General features: G+C 36.7%; 1 protein-coding gene and 1 long non-coding RNA gene across 2 annotated transcripts; both read right to left on the bottom strand.

Moving 5' to 3' along the window:
* Positions 1-1,634: 1,634 nt before the first annotated feature.
* On the bottom strand, positions 1,635-4,169 carry LOC107558024 (uncharacterized). The gene is made up of 3 exons (XR_001605451.1): positions 3,430-4,169; positions 2,885-2,942; positions 1,635-2,622 (listed from the first exon to the last, which is right to left on the bottom strand). It is a non-coding gene; the product is annotated as an uncharacterized lncRNA (long non-coding RNA).
* Positions 4,170-4,427: 258 nt separating this feature from the next.
* On the bottom strand, positions 4,428-16,727 carry tars1 (threonyl-tRNA synthetase 1). The gene is made up of 19 exons (XM_016241624.1): positions 16,531-16,727; positions 16,151-16,216; positions 15,583-15,773; positions 14,810-14,933; positions 14,462-14,583; positions 13,680-13,797; positions 13,501-13,565; positions 12,786-12,864; positions 12,458-12,604; positions 11,269-11,367; positions 10,808-10,974; positions 10,476-10,638; positions 9,964-10,101; positions 9,127-9,204; positions 8,941-9,041; positions 8,660-8,764; positions 8,497-8,569; positions 8,278-8,392; positions 4,428-4,753 (listed from the first exon to the last, which is right to left on the bottom strand). Exons 1-19 carry the CDS (start codon positions 16,585-16,587, stop codon positions 4,605-4,607), a joined length of 2,157 nt encoding a protein of 718 aa, XP_016097110.1. The 5' UTR covers positions 16,588-16,727; the 3' UTR covers positions 4,428-4,604.
* Positions 16,728-20,446: the final 3,719 nt, after the last annotated feature.

Below are 20,446 nucleotides of genomic sequence, written 5' to 3'. Positions count from 1 at the left end.
ACAATGGGTCTTTAACAGTGTAAGAGGTCAGGCCATTCATTTGGATTGCCTTTTAGTAATTCAGTGTAAGCTAATATAATGTGTTTTGGTAAAGCTATAACTTCAGTATATATCTAGAATATAATTATATATATGCTCTTTCCTTACAAATATATCAGAAATATATCCTACATTTAACATTCTCTTTTAATTCTTCAGTCAGAAGCTTTGTGAGGGCAAGTCTCTTGCAGTATGCCCAATTTATGATGTGGTGGGCCTGAGTGCAAATATTTGGTTTCACTGTGTTTTATCTGGGGATAAACCCATATTATGTACTTCAAAGTTGCAAAACGCTTGCACATGCGTGGAGTGTGATGCTCCCCTCTTCAGCCAAGCTGCCTGTGCAGTGGTTTGCTTAATTTGCATCGGGTCATGGGCAGAGGTCATTCTTGTGATTTTGCAGAAAGGCTTTGCTTGAGGTCACCAACAAACTTTCCAGATGTGCCAGAATGTCATCAAACTTGCATAAGCAGAACCATGTAATTTTTTGACATTATGATATTAAAGATGGCAGTTTGGTTTCCCAAGCAAAAACTTAATGGGTAACTCACCATAATTTGGGGGTTTATTGACATTCGTATATAAAATTTGGAATAAAATAAAATAAAATATTTTTTTACAATAAAAAAAAAAAACTTTTCTATTTCAGTATATTTTAAAATGCAGTTTATTTCGGTGTTGGCAAAGCTGAATTCAGCATGAATACGCCAATCTTCAGCATCACATGATCCTTCAGAAATCATTGTAATATGCTGATTTTTGCTGATTTATTATTATTATCATCATCAATGTTGTGTAACTTTTTTTTCAGGATTCTTTGATGAATAGAAAATTCTAAAGATCCATATGTGTGTGTGTAAGGGATAATGCACCAGATGCGTCCGGTGGTTCTTGGCCTCCACATTGTGCATTAAAATAGTTTAATTCACAGCCAGCTGTGCATTATCCCTTACATATTTCATGTAGTTAAAAATAACTATTGATATGCATCTAGCTGTGTGAGAATTATTTAAATGCATTATCTTTACTTCTCTTAAAGTTTCGCTCACTAGCTTCTCTCCAGAGGTTAGCTGATGAGCCATGTTACTGTTCAAGTGTGCTGGAGACTCTTGATCATGAACAGTGAACTCAGGCAGCCCTCATTGTCCTCCTACACTGAGTTTTGTGTGCAGTAGAAGCTCAGTTTGTTTAGCTCAATGGAGCATTCTAACCCTGTATGGCCAGGTGCCCGATGAAACATATGGTGAGAATCTAGCCCAGGCAGGAGATGGAGGATTCATGGAGTGCTTATCGGCTCTCTGCTATATATCACTTAGGACCAGGGGTCAATTGAAGAGAAGAGTAGAATCCAGTCTGTCTCTGTTTTTTTTTTACTTCATCTGTTTCTTCTTCCCCTGTGGCGTTTAATCTTGCCGAGTAACACCACCGTGTGGATATCAGAGCAATAGCCACAAGTGACGTATTTCCTGGCTGTGCACAACCAGCTGTAAAAATATTCTGAAATTGTGAGGATTTTACAAATTACTGCATAAAAATATATAAGAACACACTCCACTGATTCGTTTTCATTTTTATTCATTTTAAGTACAGTCAAATCTTTTTAAAACGTTAGGCTAAATGTGAAAACAGAGTGGAATGCACATACATTTTTTGGAAATAACATTTGTGTTGGACCATGGATAGAAATCATATAAGGAAACAGTATTGAAACAAACATCTGAAAATTAGAACTCTGCTGTTGTCCAAATATCATGGTCCAATTTATTATACATGTGTGCAAAAGAAAACATGCACTGTGCTGTTTGTTATTGCATTTTGAATGAGGTAGAGATGTTATCATCCCTGCGAGCATGATAAAAGTAATGCATACTGAGTTTTTGAAGGACCTTCACTTATCAACATTTCAAAAGCATTAGCATTAGCATGCTTTTGGGAAAAAGAGCACCAATGACATTTAAAAAACAAAAACTTGTTTTTTCTTGTGATTTCATAGATCATACAACAATAAAAGAGCATGCAAACAGCAATAGCATTATTTTATCAAAGTTTCTCAACTTTGCATATAGCATAATGATGCATCCATTTGTGCTTAACTGAGGAAACATGTCATGATGAGCTGAGGTCAATAAAACTGTATGCTGTCACATTCCCTGGTGTAGCTATGATCTAAGCCTGACATCTACCAATAAATCATTAATAGGGTAAGAATACCCAGGTGAGATCATGAAAAATATGAAATTGTATTCTTGTGACTAATTAAAAAGTGCCAAAGTAACTTGACATCACAGTTATGTACAGCTGATTTTGTTTTAGGTTAGTTTATTCTTAATATACAGGTATATTACCAAAAAGAAAAGGTGAACGTGTCATCATCTTGGCATTTGGTGATTATCCACATTGTGATGAGACGCTACTTCTCTGATGGACAAAGATTTTCACCTCTATTGTTGAGGTCATTGGATCATTCTGTCCAAATCGTATGGAGGCCATAGCTTGGAAGAGCTGGGCCTGAAATGCAGTCTCTGGCTTTGCTTTCTCCTGTAATTGCTTCTCATTTGGAGTGAGTTCATTTCCTTCAGGTATCTAAATAAGTAACATATATATTTTTTACATTTGCATATATGTATGCAGCAGAGGATTTAATTCAAAGTACAGGTGAAAATTATAAAGTAGAACAACTGAGGTTATGATGAACTTGCCCTGTATACAGCAGGCCTACACTGCTATTATTATTATTATTATTGTTGATTAACTTGTAATACCTTTTACGAGGTATTTTCGCTGTTGGAATAATATACAAAAAAAAAAGGACAACAAAAACCATGAGGAAGTAAAATATTCTTACTTCAGCAGACACTGTTTGCAGCCATATTTTCTCCTCGTCTGTGAACTCCATCGCAGAACTGAAACCAGTAAATAATTTCTTACTTAATAATAGCAAACTATTATTATTAAAAGAAGTAATACATTAGAAATTGCTTCAAAGGTAAACTTTAATGTAGCCTATGTTTTGACGCATGTCAGCCTGTCGGGTCTAGCCTCATGCCCAATCATAATTGACCCAAAAAATGCTTTTAAACGCTAAATATGTCAGTCTGCATCAGACAGAAAAACATAATATCAAATGTCATTTATTTTAAAGAAAGACAACACAAGTAGCTACATTTTTCAAGCAACCAAGGTTTTACTGTGCGCATAAATGAAAGTGAAATTAAACAGTATAACCTTGTTGTTCTTTAAAATAGAGGCTAGTTATGCATATTGCTTCCTTACTATATATAGGTCGGCTTATATAATGTACAGCATTAATGTCCTGTCATAAGACGTCTCTTTCTATAGTTCTTTCATTCACCGTTTCCCACACATATATACAAAATGATTTTGACTTACCTTATAAGGGAAATCATCCTAGCGCAAAAAAATGATTTTTCTTCCGTTAAAAGCAGCGCCGAACTGCGTTTAAATGGTAGTTAAAGAGCATTTCTGTTCAGCAGAACTTTTTATGAGTGAACAGAAAAAAACAGAAGTCTTTTTGTGAGTAAACATCCTGCAGACAAAACCTCAGCGGTCGAAACGCCCGGCTGCAGAAGGATACGATGGAGAAAAAATAGATACTTTCACTATAGCAGTTAAAATAAACGCTAATATGTCCGAAAATATTAAAACACTCAAGTCATCATCTCGTTTACCCGGTTAGACGAACGATCTGAAATCAGACGATTTCTCATAAATCACCTGAACAACGACAGTGAAAGTGAAAGTAAAAGTGCGCTTCACGTCTACTCCTGCAGTGTGTTCTCTGCACCACTGTTCATGTTGATTACACATATTCCAACAATAACAGCTTCGACATCTATTTGAAGACGTTATAGCAAAAGTGATACATAAAAGAGTGGAAAGATATACCGTTTTATTTAATCTCAACCAGATCAGACAAGCACCCAGACATTATTGTCATTTACCCATACACATATATTGATAGAAAAGTCCCTTTCCTATAACATAGAATAATGACTGACAAATGAACACTCCTAGGATATTTTTAAAGCAAAGTATTGACAATTTATAAAGTCTAGAGACTTTCAGACAATTGAATTAGTTATAAAATATTTAATGCTGTCAAACGATTAATCACATCCAAAATAAGTTTTTGTTGACGTGTATATTTATTATGTATATATAAATACACACACATACAGTACATATTTAGAAAATATTTATATGTTTATACACATATATATTCTTATATTATATAGAAATATATTTAATATATAAACATACAATTTTTCTTAAATATATACATGCATGTGTTTGTATTTATATATACATAATAAATATACACAGTATACACACATATATTATATAAACAAAAACTTTTCTTTTGGATGCGATTAATTAATCGTTTGACAGCACTAAAAATATTTTCAATGATTTAAAACCGGAGCCCCTGAACCACACAGATCCGGCTGAGAAGTTATGGATCATCTATGCAGAATAGCAGCACGCTGCTGCCCAGCGCTATTTGAGCATATGGCAAGGAAGAGTTGGCAGGAGGCTTAGGGAGTTCAGAATTCCTCCTCTGCGTTTCGGGTTCTTGAGGCCTTCAGCTCCTTGAGTCGCTCCATGCAGTTCGTCAGACTCCTCTCTCCGTGGACCTTGTTGTCACGAGTCCTAACGTTCACGGTGTCACTGCTTTTCTCCTTCTCACCCACCACTGTTATGCATCAATCGTAAAAGTTAGGATCACAATGAATTCATTACAACTACAATGTCTGTGTAAACATATATGCTGCTGACATTGTCAATTAAAATATCAGGGAAATAAATTCACATGCCATTTTAATACAAGCTACTGAGAAGCGGTCATGGTTTGCTAGTGTCGTTTATGGTTTTATGAAACAAGGCAATTTTGCAGAGAAGCATGCAGTTTTCTTTGAATGCGCGAGACCATTCATTAGCCACCATAGGTAAATAACTAGAAAAATTAAGTACGTTAAACGATAAAACTACTTGCACTACAACACATTGAAAGCCTCGCATATTCAAATTACAATATGCAGACAAAAAAAAAAAAAAATAATAATTTACAGTAGTAAACAGGAACAAACCATGATTTTTACACATTTAAAGTTAGGGTAGGTGATTTCGGAGAGGCTAGCAAATAGCAAAGATCCCACTGTAAGAATTACAGTACCTCAGACACTTTTGGCGCTTTTCCACTGCATGGTATGGCACAATATGGCTTGGTACGGTTCACTTTTGGGGGGTTTTCCACTGGGTACGGTACCTGGTACTTTTTTTAGTACCACCTCGGTTGGGGTTCCAAGCGAACCGTACCATTACCAAAACGTGACGTGTAAACTCTGTCACTGAACTTGCAACACAAACACAAAAGAACCGCTAGATTTAAATCAGCACAGCCAGCGAGGGATCGAACGCAACTGTTTTGAACGAGTGCACCTTTTTTAACAACCAAAAAGTGGCTGTTTCGTTGTCTGTTGAGGAAGTACAGACATTCCTCTCGTTAGATCTTCTGAGACAGACAATACACACACAGTGCATTAACATACAGACATCTGTTTCCACATCTCACTGAGAGAAAATGTGGGAAAACCTTTCTCACTTATGCATTGGTTCCTCCTCATCCCCTTCCTTCCCCTCACCCAGCTCACACAGAATGGTCAGTAGTAGAATATAATGTTCTACATGAATGCATGTGATATTTACAGTCATGTTTGGTGTCATTTGAATTGTCTCGGGGCGAGTGGTACAATGGTCTCAATCTTACAAAAGTAGACTAAAAGATAATACAGATCCTAAGATATATTTTGATTACTGTAGAGGGTCATTCCATGCAAATTACCTTCTGTTCCCATTGAGGTGTAAACCACCCAGGTCTGTTAATGCAAATTCCAATTGTTTGTACATGCCTCCATTTGGGGGATGTTTTATCTTGGTTGTGTATTTAAAGGATTGCAGCAAAAGGGTCGGGGCGATTCTGTAGCCAGAAAGACTGTAGTATGAAGTGTGTCCACACACTTCATACTATGTATTTTTCTAAAAGTCAGGTATGCATCTTACTCTTAGATTCGTCTTTGAGAATTTGATGTCTTGTATTGATTTGATATCTTTGAATTGGCTATGTAATTGGCATAATACATATTTACCTGACTGATAATAAATTGTTACATTTGATTTATTCTGACTTTGAAATTATTTTCTCAAGTAGATAAAGTGAAGGCGTATGTTTCCGCAAATCTGCGTCCAGGGTTAAGTGCATACTAGATCTCAGGTTAGATGGAGCATGGCACACATCAGGTGAGATTATAGATTTCTGACTAACTGCTTGACTTTAATTAAGTTGTACTCAGTTGCGTTAACTATGGTGATTGGTCAGCCGAATATCAAACCGTGCCATCATCAGTTCTTCTGCAGTATCATGCAGCAGAATAATAGTCCTCTGCTGCTGCAGTTGTACAGATTAATAATCCATTTGATCAATTTCATATTTTTCTCAACAAACAGACTAAATTAATAGCTTGTCTAATGATAGAGTATTAAGTTCCCTCGATGGGGGTATTAATTTTTCCACCCATGAACAAAAAACGAAAATTTAAGCTGAATTCTCGTTTTTTGGAAAAAAAACGACAAAATGAAAAAGGAGCTGTTTTCTCATTTTTCCACTTTCAATATTAAATAAAAAAACGAATGATCGAATGATACACAGATTTATATTGACTGGGTTAAATAGAATTGCATTTCTAAAAAAAAGACTAAAATAAAATTTTCATTGACTAATACTAGACTAAATGTCATCAGTTTGTGTCAACTAAAACTAGACGAAATTGTCATGGATAATTCGGACTAAAATAAGACTAAAATGCTCAGACTTTTAGTTGACTAAAACTTGACTAGACTAAAAAGAGTATGAATGTGACTAAAACTAATCGAATCTAAAATGACAGCTTCACACAAAGACTAGACTAAAACTAAAATTAAAACAGGCTGCCAAAAACAACACTATATGGGAGGCTAGTCATAGTACTGGTCATAACCGCTGGTTATTGTCTCAGCTTTAATAAAGTTGTACGTAGTTATATTAACTATCGGGGGCTAGGTATGGTACTAGCATAACCTCTGATTATTGTTTGAGCTTTATTCAAGTTGTACGTAGTTATTTTAACTATCGGGGGGCTAGATAAAAATACTATCAGAATATTAACATATTTCATAGTACTAGCATAACCGCTGATTATTGTCTCAGCTTTAGTTCAGTTGTAATTGGTTATATAACTATCGGGGGCTAGACGAATAGTACTAGCATAACCGCTGATTATTGTTTTGAGCTTTAAGTTGTACATGGTTAACTGTAGGGGGCTAAACAGAACTACTATTTAAATAATGGTAAGCATGGGCGACCTATTAAATAGTATTAGTCATAACCTCTGGCTAATGATCAGACTGGTGAGTTTGTGATCGTGGGGCCCACGTAGAGCGGCCGACGTGAGGCACCCTGAGCGACATAGATTCCTAATGAACGAGTAAATATAAAGTAAAGAGTTAACTAGAATAACCAAATATCAGAATAATAGTAATAATTAGAGACAGACAAACAACCAATTTGCCTTTCAACCTAAATTCGAGGTCATACTAAAATGGAGTCAGATTAGAATTGAATTTAAAATAACTTTGCGCGCTGAAAAGACCGAACACGCAAGAAACCTTCAGCCACCACTGGATACATTCCTCGGGCCAAGTGCACCTTACAGCACCCTCCCTGCGAATCACTCTCTAAAGCCACACCTCCTCCAAAACACATGACCGTGCACAGGCAGACCAGAGGCTAACTAACCAGTAACACGATGAGAGATGGCGTTGGTGGAGGGTTGAATGCAACACTGTCAGATTACCTCATGTCTCATTCACCGGTGAGAAAACATTACAGTACAAAGCGCATAATATTACAATAATAACACCTTCCATTCCCGCTTGGTCTGAAGTGTAATGGAAAGCACTGATGGCGTATAATGTCTGTGCAAATAGGGTGCGCGGAGGTATGTAAATACATACATTGACAGGAAGGTAGGACAGACGATTTATAATACATATAAATAAATTTAGACCACTTAATTTAGTGATTGCTATCGGGATGTAAAGAGACTTTAAACCAGCATCACAAAAAATGTTTTTGAACCAAATCACCTACCCTGCCTTTAAACGTTATGCAGGATCACTCACCTAAAATGAAATTGTACTGAGCTAACTGTGCATTCCTGATCTTCTTGTTCAGGGTGCAACCTGGGTCTAGATCCACATCAGTCATCAACCCTCCCCTGTGGAACTCCTGTTGTACCTGAGATTGACAAGGGATTATTTTAGATAACAATGACCTGGCAGTTTATGCTGGGATTAGAGCTAACAGCTACAAGTGTGTGATAAATTGCAAGCAGAGCGTACTTTCTGGGCATATTCATCACAAGTGGGTCCAACAGGAACCACCATCACCTGACGTGGGGACAGCCACAGTGGCCTGTGGGAAACAAAAGCAGGAGAATTTGGTATGCGCACATATGGTCTGTGACTAAACATGATCATGTCAGAGTCTCCGCCTTAGCCGTACCACTTTCCCCCATAGTTTTCAGTCAGGATGGCAATCATTCGTTCCACTGAGCCCAGGATCGCTCTATGGATGATCACGGGCCTCTTCTTGTCATCACCATCATGGCTGAAGAAAGACAATGTTTGGGTTACAAAGTCAGCAACTTGCACTCTTGAAGATCTTGAAAGTTAAATTCAGGAGGGGTGTAGTAATCAAATATAACCACAAAATGTCACTGTTGTACAGGGAGTAGGAACGAGGGCTCTGGATGTTCTCTTACGTTCTATGTTGAGTAAACATACCTTACAAATGTGAGATTGAAGCGAATAGGCAACTGGAAGTCCAGCTGAATGGTGGCACATTGGTGATACCTGCCGATGGCATCCTTTATCTGAATATCAATCTGAATGACAAAAAGAGAAAAATTTGTATAAAGTCATTTCTTAAGTGTTCATATTTAATATTATGCTTGCTTTATCTTTTTGTACCTTTGGTCCGTAGAAAGCTCCATCACCAGGATTCAGAACCCATTTCTCTCCGAAATCATTCAAGCTGTTCTCCAATTGCTAAAAAAATTAAAGAGGGCTTAATAAAGTCAAACTAGATATAAGATATGCATGATTTTTCATGCATATTACAAGAGATGTATTAAACACTAACCCCCGGTTTCACAGACAAGGCTTAAGGCTAGTCCTAGACTAAAATGTAATTCTGAGCTGTTTTAACTGAAAGAAACTTGCAATGACTAATCTTAAAATATATCAGTGCCTTTTTGTCTCAAGATGCACACCAGTAATGTTTTTTCCTAAATACGTTTATAAAAATGACTTAAATGTCCTAATTGAACTATGGCCTAATCCTGGCTTAGTCTAAGCCCTGTCTGTGAAACCGGGCCTAATACTGTATTAACAACTACGTATATTAAACACTAATAGTAAGAACACATTTTTAAAAATTGATGAGATGGCAAAATGACACCTCAAAATACACTAGCTGGTAGGATTTTTTAAAAAGAAATTATTTCATTCAGCAAGGATGCATTAAATTTATCAAATGTGACAGTAAAAGACATTTATAACATTACAAATGATTTCTATTTCAAATAAATGCTGTTCTTTTGAACTCTCTATTCATCAAAGGATCCTGAAATTTTTTTTATCACCTTTTCCACAAAAATACTAAGCAGCACAACTTTTCTGATTTCTGAAGGATCATGTGACACTAAAGACTAGAGAAATGGCTGCTGAAAATTCAGCTTTACCATCACCCCAAGCTTTTGAATGGTAGTGTATGCACATTGGTTCTTTTTGAGTTTCAGATTCTACCTTCTCAGCCTGGTCCCACACTTCCGGTTCTCCTAGGAACTTCTCTGGCCTTGTGGAAAGGTTCAATTTGAAGGTGAAGCCAAACACATCATACACAGTACGCAGGAAGTCCAGGCAACCCTTTATCTCAGACTCAATCTGTTAGGTAGGAAAATGGGTAAGGAGGTAAGACGAGAAGAAAAATGACCTCTTGATTGCAATTCAAACTAACAAATCATTAATAGGCTCATGAATCAAACATAGATCTTTAACACATCGAAAAATGTAGGGCTCCCACACCTTTAAAACAATACGTTTCCATGGCTTTTCCAGTTATTAGTGATTACTAAATCAGGATTATTAAAATAATTCTACAGAGATCACTAATAAAGAGCATAACCCAACAAATTTATATTCAAATGAGAAATTCCACTACTTTTTTTAGGTTTCATTAATTTCAATGACCTCTCCAAGTATGTGAACCCTGAACAAGGCAAGTCATAAAAAATATCATGTATTCTAAAGTAACATGCCTGGTCCATAGAGCAGAAGATGTGTGCATCATCTTGTTGGAAACGTCTGACTCTGGTCAGGCCAGTAAGAGCTCCAGACAACTCATTACGGTGCAAGACCCCAAAGTCAGCCAGACGCAGGGGCAGTTCCCTCCAAGAGCGTGGCCGGTGATCAAACATCAGACTGTCAAATAAGGGACAAAAATGCTGTGATAAAGAAAATTATTGCAAACGAAAAAAAAAAGGATTTTCTTCGCTTAACTTTCTGCATTTAGGGATACTGTCAATGCATGTCATGATTAACAGACACTTCAAAACTTCTGTTGCTTCGTGAATATAGAAATATTTTGTACCAGTGTCCAGGGCAGTTCATGGGCTTAAGAGCAAAGATCTCTTTCTCCACCTCAAAGGAAAACATGTTTTCACTGTAGTGCTGCCAGTGTCCTGAGGTTTGCCATAGTTTGCTGTTGTAGATGTTCGGTGTGACCACTTCCTGGAATCCCCTCTTTCTGTATTCACTCTACACAATAAAATATAGCACAACAAAAATGGTCTGTGAAAATACATAAATATTCAAGTGGTTGGCTCACAATCATTAACGGGGTCCTTGAAGTGGACCAACCTATCCATTACATGGTCTACTGAACCGTGACATCCATAAAATGCAATTTAGCATATCCTAATAGACCTCTGCAAACCTTGCACCACATCACACCCTTGTTTGTTCGGCTATTGTATTTATTTTTTTAATGGATGATATTGGCCCTATAGTAACAGAATGAACTACGAATTTGAAATGGGGGGGAAAACTCACCCTAAAAAACTCTATCAGCGTATTATAGATGTAGGCTCCTTTAGGCAGAAAGAAACAGCTACCGGGGCTCAGGTCGTGGAAGAAAAACAAGTCTTGTTCCTGGAAAGACAGCGAAGAGAGAGAGAAAGAGAAAGAGAGTGTGTAAAACAACAACATCAAACGTGAGAGAAACAATAATTATACAGGTCAGGAATCTAAACAAGAATACAGGAGGATACAAAGGAAAAGAACAAAAAGTCAAAACGAGCAAGAGACAAAAAATAGGACAAATGGCTGATTATGCTATTGCTTTTGTTGTGACAAAATGTTCCCTGTGCACCCATCAGCATACCCATGAACAGATGGCACATTAAGGAGACAGACATCTGCCTTCTTTATGGGCGCAGTCCCTGTTCTCTCCCCACCCAGCCCACCTATCAGAACTGTCGTCAGTCACTACAGATTCGAGAGGGGGGCAGCTTACTGCCCGAGTCATTAACACACCAAAGTGTTCACATGCCCTCCATTGTGAGCAGTTGGTCCCCCAAATGTTCAGTGGAAAATGGCTTTTTTGTAGTCATTTGTACACTGCTGACTTCTTATAATTATTCACTTCCTGTAGTGCAGATGCGCATACATGTTACTGCTGGATTACTACCATTCAGAAGTTGGGGGTCAGTAGTTTTCTTTTTTTGAAATAAATTAATACTTTTATTCAACAACAATGCATTAAGCAAAAGGGACAGCAAAGACATTTATGTTCCAAAAATTTCTATTTCAAATAAATGCTGTTCTTTATATTCATAAACGAATCCTTCCAAAATTTCTACAAAAATATTAAGCAGCACAACCGTTTTCAACATTGATGATGATAATAATAAATGTTTCTTGAGCACAAAATCAGCATATTAGAATAATTTCTGGAGGATCATGTGACACTGAAGACTGGAGTAATGGCTGCTGAAAATTCAGCTTTGCTATCACAGGAATAGATGACCATTTAAAATATATTACAATAGAAAACAGTTAAGCAGTAAACCGTGTATTTTATAAAATAAATGCAGCCTTAGTGAGCACAAGAAACTGCTTTAAAAAACGTAAAGACTTTTGAACGGTAGAGTATGAAATACTTTTTGATTAAGATCTTATTATATGTATGAGTCAGGTTTTGATCATGTATGAATGTACACTTTCATACATTTACACATACCCTTCCTAGTTTGCGATGATCCCTGTTCTTGGCTTCTTCCTGGAATTTCTCCCATTCTTTCAGCATCTTGGGATCAGGGAAAGAGATGCCATAGATCCTTTGGAGGCTCTCCATGTCAGCTTTGCCCTCCCAGTATGTAGAAGAATTCTGTGATGTACATCATATGCATCATTTGAGATTACACATCATGTCGTAGGGATAATATGCCTAATGTACAGGTTGGGATAATAGGAATGTGGAAGGGAGTTTTAAATGAGAATAAGTTTAAATTGTTGAAAGGTTCTGCAAGGATACTGGGGAAAAAATTTAAAAAGGCCAAATTGTGCACCTTGTGGATCTTCAAGGTCTTGATCTTTCCTGTATGTCTTACATGAGGCCCTCTGCACAGATCGATCAAAGGTCCACACCTACAGAACCAGTAGCAAAATGTGTAAATAAACTAAGCTATAAATATACTGTATATATACTACCACTGTTCAAAAGTTTGAGGTTGGTAAGATTTTCTAAATGTTTTTGAAAGAAGTCTCTTATGCTCACCAAAACTGTATTAATCTGACCAAAAATACAGTAAAAACTGTAATTGTGAAATATTAAGATTTAAAATAAATGTTTTCTTTTTGAATGCATTTTAAAATATAACTTATTCCTGTGAAGGCAAAACTTTCAGCATGAATACTCCAGTCTTAAATATCCTTCAGAAATGATTCTAATATGCTGATTTGATGCTGGAGAAACGTTTCTTATTATCAGTGTTGAACACAGACGTGGCTTTGTTTCTTTCAGTTATGCTTTGATTCAGGATTCTTTGATCAAACTGAAAATTCAAAAGAATAGCATTTCACTTGTAACATTGTAAAAGCCTTTTCTAACACTTTCAATCAATTTAATGTGTCCTTGCTGAATAGAAGTGCTCTTTTTTTCAAACCGCAAACTTTTGAATGGCAGTGTAAACAGACTTTTCAAAAGTATGAAATAAATAAATAAATACATAAATAATACAAAACACACACTTCAATGTGTATGTTTTGCAACCAAAACCATACCTGTAAACTGTAGTCGTTGGGGTGGTAACCTTTTCATTTAGGATCCTGCACTTGAACTTGTTGTACTAGAAGAAAAGCATAAGCAGATTTCACTAGTCTGAACTTCAAGCCACTCGAGTATTAAGGGTTTATTCATAGCATGAGCTCATATTTCTCGCTTTTAGAAAGGAAGCACATACCTTGAACATCTCCAACAGAGTCTCCTTCTTTACCTCTAGCCTCTCAAAGGGTTGCTTCTCTTTGATGATCTTCTTACACAAGTTCTCCAAACAGGGGAAATCATTACTCGATACACCTCTGAGAACCAGCAAGCGAGGAAGGGAGAGGATAGAGAAAGCCAAGTACACAAAGGTGCACAGGTTTCGTTAAAAAACATAAGCTCTTCTTAAATAAAAACTAGAGTGCAAAGAATTACCAAACATCTCACAGATGTCACCAATTAAAGAAACTTTAGTCTACCAGAAGTCATCTTCTATGACTATTTTGGACCAGACAGAGCCGCACTAACAAACAAGACAGGGCTTGACGGTGCTATTATCAAAATTAATCACATTTGCATAAATTGGCTTTCAACAAGTAAACTACTGCATTTATGATGTTCCTTCCAGCTTATCTAAAGCCACTGCACTGATTCTGGTCAAACAAAAGGTCATGCAATTGCAAAAAGGAATGAAAAAACTCCTGAACAAATAGATAATGTGTTTTATTTCTTGACGAGCTACTTAGCATAATTTCTAGCCACAGATGAATTAATGTGACTTTCAAGATTTGACTGACAGTTCTAAACAATAGATGGTAAATGGACACAACAGCGACTTGCATTAGCATGGATGATTTGTGAGAAGCATATTATAATTCAGCACCTGTAGTCTGCTCTGTAATACAACAGTTCTGTTCATGAACACCCCAAATCATTCTAATCAAAAGCAAATGTAAAAATCAGAGAATATGCTTGACTTACTCATTTTCAAGAAACATATCATAGTAAAAGCCATTCTCAATGGGTGGCCCATAACAAAGGCATCCTCCATAGACTCGCTCCATGGCCTCTCCCATTATGTGGGCACTGGAGTGCCAATAAACCTTAAGAAAAAAAAAAAGTTTTAAAAAATATGCAAATATTTTTCAATCTCAATGAGGTTTCAATCATCTATGCAATAAATTAATTCATAATATAAATATTTTCTTTATGCTTACAAATGCACTACTCTGGTGACATTTCATTTGTGGCGGGGTCACTGCTATTGTGGACTAGAATTCATTAAAATGAATAATGCAAATGCAAACTTGAAGAAAACTCTAAACTTACTGCTTGTGCCTCTTCGTCGTCGAATTTGAGAAGCACTAGACTGCAGTCTTTCTCTAAGGGCCTGTCCAGATCCCACACCTCATTGTTCACTTTAGAGATCACAGTATTATCAGCAAGGCCTTGGCTGTCAAGTAAAACACATTATAATGTCATACTGTACATTGTGATTACAAGTTATTGCTTGAGTTGGAAGCATAATGCAATCAAGCACTTCACCAAGAAAACACAATTTGTTGTGCCTTGCAATGAAAGGCAGAGGTTTAAGTTTAACATACACTTATATACAACAAAATTCACGCGTCATTAAAAAAATACTTTTTTTTTTTACACTTCACCTCTGCTGTTTTAGCTTGTTTTCTAGTCTAGCTTTCTAATAAACCTGGCAGTTTAGACTATGAATATGTTTGGCTGTTCTGTGACAAAATCCTTATGTTCCTCTATTGTAAGTTGCTTTGGATAATAAGGTCTGCTAAATACACAAATGTAAATATTTGACAACTGTATCCAATGTCCCACCCCAAACTCACACCACTAGCTGAGTCAATATGTAAATATGAATATATGCCAGATCATTAAAAGAAAACCATAGCAATGTTTCGACTGCATGTCATGAAGTCTCAATGTTTATAACTTGTCTATATAAGTATTCAAATGCATACAGGACCTTGAAGGCAAGTTTACAAATCATTCACAAATTTCATTGGTCCACGCAGCTTGGCAACATCAGAGTTGAAAATGCTTGCCTATTTAGTTTGGTTTAGTTAGTCACTAACCTGATGCCACAGGCAACCTGGTACGGTGTGGTCTTCCAGGACTCCCCATCGACTACTGTTCCATCAGGCAGCGTGATCTTGATGGGCTTGCTGTCTTTTGCTGATTTCTCAGCCAGCAGTGCATCATGTTCTGCCTTCAGCTTGTTATAAACGGACAGACGTTCATCGATGTACTGTGGTGGAGGACTCAACTATGGAGAAGAAAGAGACAAAACTCATATCATCACGCTACCACGGTCCATTGTTTTAAGGGTCCGTCACAAGTATACGTATCATGATTAATAAACCATAGCACAATTTAGCATTACAGGAGATAATACTGTCTTTACAATTATGAACCAAACCTTTACAATTATGAACCAAACCAATCCCATCCTCCTCTGGCAAGGAGTATATTTAAATCAATGCACATATGGCAAATATTTTCTAGTTACATATTGTGCAGGATACTAGCCACATGCTTAATAATGCACTTATTAGATCGTACAGAGAATGGCATCTTTGAAGTCCATTGTGGCATATGCAAGTGTTGCAATACTCTACACAACAGTGTAATACAAGCACCAACCTCAGCCCTGCCACCTGTATCTCCACCAGCATTCTTGTTTTTCTTCTTTCCTCCATCTTTGCCGTTCTGAAAGAAAGGGTGCGACGTCCATTGGTTATTACTTTCAACTGTCAATTAGTTGTTCATGTCAACAAAGAAAAGAGTTCAAACATGTCACTCCACCCACAGTAAAGTGATACAGAAACAAAACCTGACTGCAAAGCTACAAATAAACAGCGCATATACTGAATATCTATATTGCACAGCAGTCAGACAAATAACGAGAGCAGCTCGTCGCAAAAACTATAAAAATAAGGCATTCGGCGTTTTGACAGCAACATGCCGTGACTGTCTCTAAGGAATTCACTAGCTAGTCAGCTAACTGCATGCACATCTGATACCTTCTTCTCGTCCATTTTCAGATCCTTCATTTGTTCGGTCACGCTCACACCCGCCATAATTAGACGAAAATATCACAAGCAAGAGCAAGTAACACGATCTAACAATGTACGGATTTGTACAGTCTTTATTCAGGACACCGGCACACACGTTTCCCGGATATTTCAGGGAATCCAATGCTGATGCAACAATATGATGTTTTTCGGATGTTATCCGTGATTGGTGCTTCACTGTGATCGACGTGAGTGCAAACCAATCAGCAGGCAGAACAGTTCATTTCTGGCGCAGTAAGATGATGCAACTCGAACAGGCTTTTACTGTATACGTCTGTAATGTTATTGCTAATTATATATATTGCTAAGATAATATGCAATTTTAGTCAGAGTAATAATAACAAGACGACGTTTTGCTGTGAGCTTTCCTCTCAAATGTAAAATAAAGGGGTTCAATTCGAGAAACTGTATAAAAGCAATGCATTCTAGAGGCACCTAGTGGACAGAAATGAGAAGCACAACGATTAATAATAACATAATATGACACAGTGGTATCACAGCACCTTAGAGGCTACTTACACAAAATGCATTTGTTTACATCTAGAATTTATAGCAAACCTGCTGGGTACGACACATTATTCACCTCTAACTACTACTTGTACTTCTAACTTGGCGTATTATTTCATAAGCAAGGCTCTTGAACCGAAAGCCCTTGTGGACTGGAAAGTGTATACTTTATCAAATGGGGAGAAGAGGTGTTTGTGGAATTGAAGAGGCGTCATTAGAAAAGCAAAGGGTTTTGTTTAGGATCAGGATTTACTAGAACATTTAATTATTTTTTTATTCACTTAGCAAAGCTAGGTATGCTGTAGCTTTAATTCTTCTAAAAATTTGAGACTTGTGCTACTTTTTACAAGGGTATTGAAGCAGTTACAGATATTATTTCTTTACTTTCTTTTTTCTTTTCTTTTGAAGCTTCTGATCATATGTCCAAGGAATCAACTCAAGCGAACATCAACACAGTGCATTAAAAGTCTATATTATTTATTTATTTATTTATTCACATGCTGGTCAGAGCTCTAGTGTCAATGTTATCGGTGTGTAATAGCAGGGCATGTACATTTGCTTCATACTCCATTGAGGAGGATTTACTTTCATTTTGAAAAACTAATTGTTCAGCATGGCCAAACAAAGCCTGTAAACTCAAGGGTGTTTTGGACTTTGAATGCCAGTGTAAATAAGCCCCATGGACTCAAACAAAATTGCAGTTGCTCCCTTGGTGCAATGTTTGAAAATCGTGGAACCGTGTCAATCCACTGTCTTTGTCTGCTTGAATGCACATCTGTATCCCCTGCCCCCCACCTCCCAGTGCTTAAAATTTTATGCTCCTTAATTTAAAATTTAAAAAACGTTTTTTAAGCACGTTTGTCATGTCCACCTACTCTAATGCATTTCTGAAGCATGATCCAAGATAACATATAAAACAGAGAGAGACAGCACAGACGACTCACAGAAGTTCGTACTGAAAGCCATAATCCCGAAAGCCCATTTTGCAGGTTTTTAAGGTTTACTTTAGATGCATAGCATAAAGTAAGCACATTGAATTGCATGCAACTGCAAAGAAGTGAGGTGAAAGTCGGGTCTTGTTTCATGCCTTTACACTTGTTTAAGAAGATGAGTCTAGTGTGAGTCTGACCTGAGGGTCTCTATTAGATATCTTGCAATTCCATGGTCCAGAAAGTGCATTTTGAGGCCATAACACATTTTCCTTGAAATTACTCCTTGCATTTATTGGATTTACAATATTGGATCAACACAAACATCAACATTCTGGTTACTACTGTATTGACACACAGATGGAAATATGTAGGTGATCATTTTGTAATGATGTATAATACAATACAAAGGTTAAAATCATTTAATAAATGTTAAAACTATCAAAAAGGTCAAGGACATCTTTGTAATATTTGTACATCAGGGTCTGGATCTACATTTTAAAACCACTTCTCTCAAAGGATAGGCCAATGGCTTATGCAAATTCACATGTCAGTAATTTATTCTAGAGAAGTCACACTGGCTTCAAACCAAACCATTCACCTTAGAAAAATACTTCTGAGACATAAGGAAGAAAGAAAAAACAACAACAAATTGTGTTCAGAGGATTATTTCTTGTGCTGTCCTTATGGTAATTGTGCAGCCGCTTGAATTGTAGTTTTTTTAATTGATTGTTACGGTCTGACTCTTTAATGGTAATACATTCTTTTACGGTTGTGCAGGGAGTTTGTATGGTTGTGGCATCTCAAATTCAACCCCAAGGTAACTTAAAATGATGGATTCTGAACATTAACTCAAGGAATGAATCTTGGAGTTTAGATATAGTTCCTTTATCACAAAGGAGAGTTGCTGGTCTGAAGAGAATCTCTAGGTTAAATTGTAAATTTCAAAGAAATCTTTAGTGCCATCACATTATCCATCAAAGATGCTTCCAAACTCACTTTGATAATCTACAAAGTAGAAGTGACTCCCAAGAAAGTGCCCTAATCGATCAGTCACCATGTTTTCCATTAGTTTGCACGCAACAGAGGAGAGCTGTCAGTCTGTGTGAGATGTCAGGTGGAAAATATTGTTCCCGCAGGATCTCAACTCGTATAAAGAGCCCACAGGGTCTTTCCTTGAGAGCAAGCAGTAATTCTCTCGGCCGTATCTGCAGACAGTTGTCGAACTCTTTCTCTCTTGAGCACACCCTTCAAAGACGTCTCCATAATCACAGGTCACTGCTTTCTTATCCACACACTTACCATATTCTTGAGGCACGTTTCTCACTGTCTGTGCTCTATGTAGACTGTGACATTGACTGTGACAACTGACAGTGACAGTTTCATGTAAAAAGTGGTAAAGTGAACTCACTGTAACTGTCAGACGAGCTGACCCTCCCAGACGCAGTCAAACAAATCCTCAAGATGCACTTCAGTAACACTTCAAAGTAACTTTTAAATTGTACTTACTGTGCAAGTTTGGGTCAGTTTAAAAAAAAATCTATACTTTTAGTCAGCAAGTATGCATTAAACTGATGAAAATCGACAGAAAACTGTATTTTGAGAAATGTATCAGTTTTTTTCCCCATACAATGAGAGTCAGTGGTCACCAAAATTATTTGGTCATCAACATTCTTCAAAATTGTACCCTATTCATATGAAAACTAGCAAGAAACATGCTAAAACCTACAACAGTTAAAATACTCATAATTGCATACACATACTGTGTGTAAGTGTAAAAATATGAAAAATCTTGGACAGCTCTCAGTCTGTTGCTATTTTTCACTTATTTTTCACACATATGGAAACATTCACAAACAGACACAAGTGAGCACACACAGACACTGTTAATTGTGTTTGGTGTGTCTGTTTACTCTGAACGCAAATAGCTAACTTTGTTGGCAAAAGCTGTTTTCACTAACTCCACCCACTCTTACGAAAAATAAGTTTATTCAAGTGTGCTATTAGTAGACGTCTTTTAAACTAAAAATAGGAAAGTATACTTTTAGTCTACTTTTTATGTACTTCTCAGAAATGGGCTTTATGTACTTCTCAGAAATATACTTAAAATGACATTTAAGTATACTTGATTTATACTTAGTAAAGAAATGTATGCAGTGTACCCCTTACGAAAAAGAAGTGTATTCAAGTGTGTTATTAGTATACGTCTTTTAAACTAAAAATAGGAAAGTATACTTTTAGTCTACTTTTTATGTACTTCTCAGAAATGGGCTTTATGTACTTCTCAGAAATATACTTAAAATGACATTTAAGTATACTTGATTTATACTTAGAAAAAGTCTAAATATATTTGAGCTATACTTGTGTTCCTAGACTCCATGTTTTACAGTAGAGGGCGCTAGTACACATCTTCTGTACAGAATTTCCAA

The sequence above is a fragment of the Sinocyclocheilus grahami genome, unplaced genomic scaffold (assembly GCF_001515645.1).
Source record: "Sinocyclocheilus grahami isolate Dianchi unplaced genomic scaffold, SAMN03320097.WGS_v1.1 scaffold629.1, whole genome shotgun sequence".
NCBI classification, from domain to species: Eukaryota; Metazoa; Chordata; class Actinopteri; order Cypriniformes; family Cyprinidae; genus Sinocyclocheilus; species Sinocyclocheilus grahami.
This window is presented reverse-complemented; position numbering and strand designations above follow the sequence as displayed.

Excerpts from the sequence above, each read along its gene's own strand:
- tars1 (XM_016241624.1), bottom strand. The coding sequence starts at position 16,587 with ATGGCGGGTGTGAGCGTGACCGAACAAATGAAGGATCTGAAAATGGAC. Across the intron at positions 13,798-14,461 it reads GATATGTTTCTTGAAAATGA|AGGTGTATCGAGTAATGATT; the intron begins GTAAGTCAAGCA and ends GCTGGTTCTCAG. Across the intron at positions 8,570-8,659 it reads GAAAACTATGGGGGAAAGTG|GCCACTGTGGCTGTCCCCAC; the intron begins GTACGGCTAAGG and ends TGTTTCCCACAG.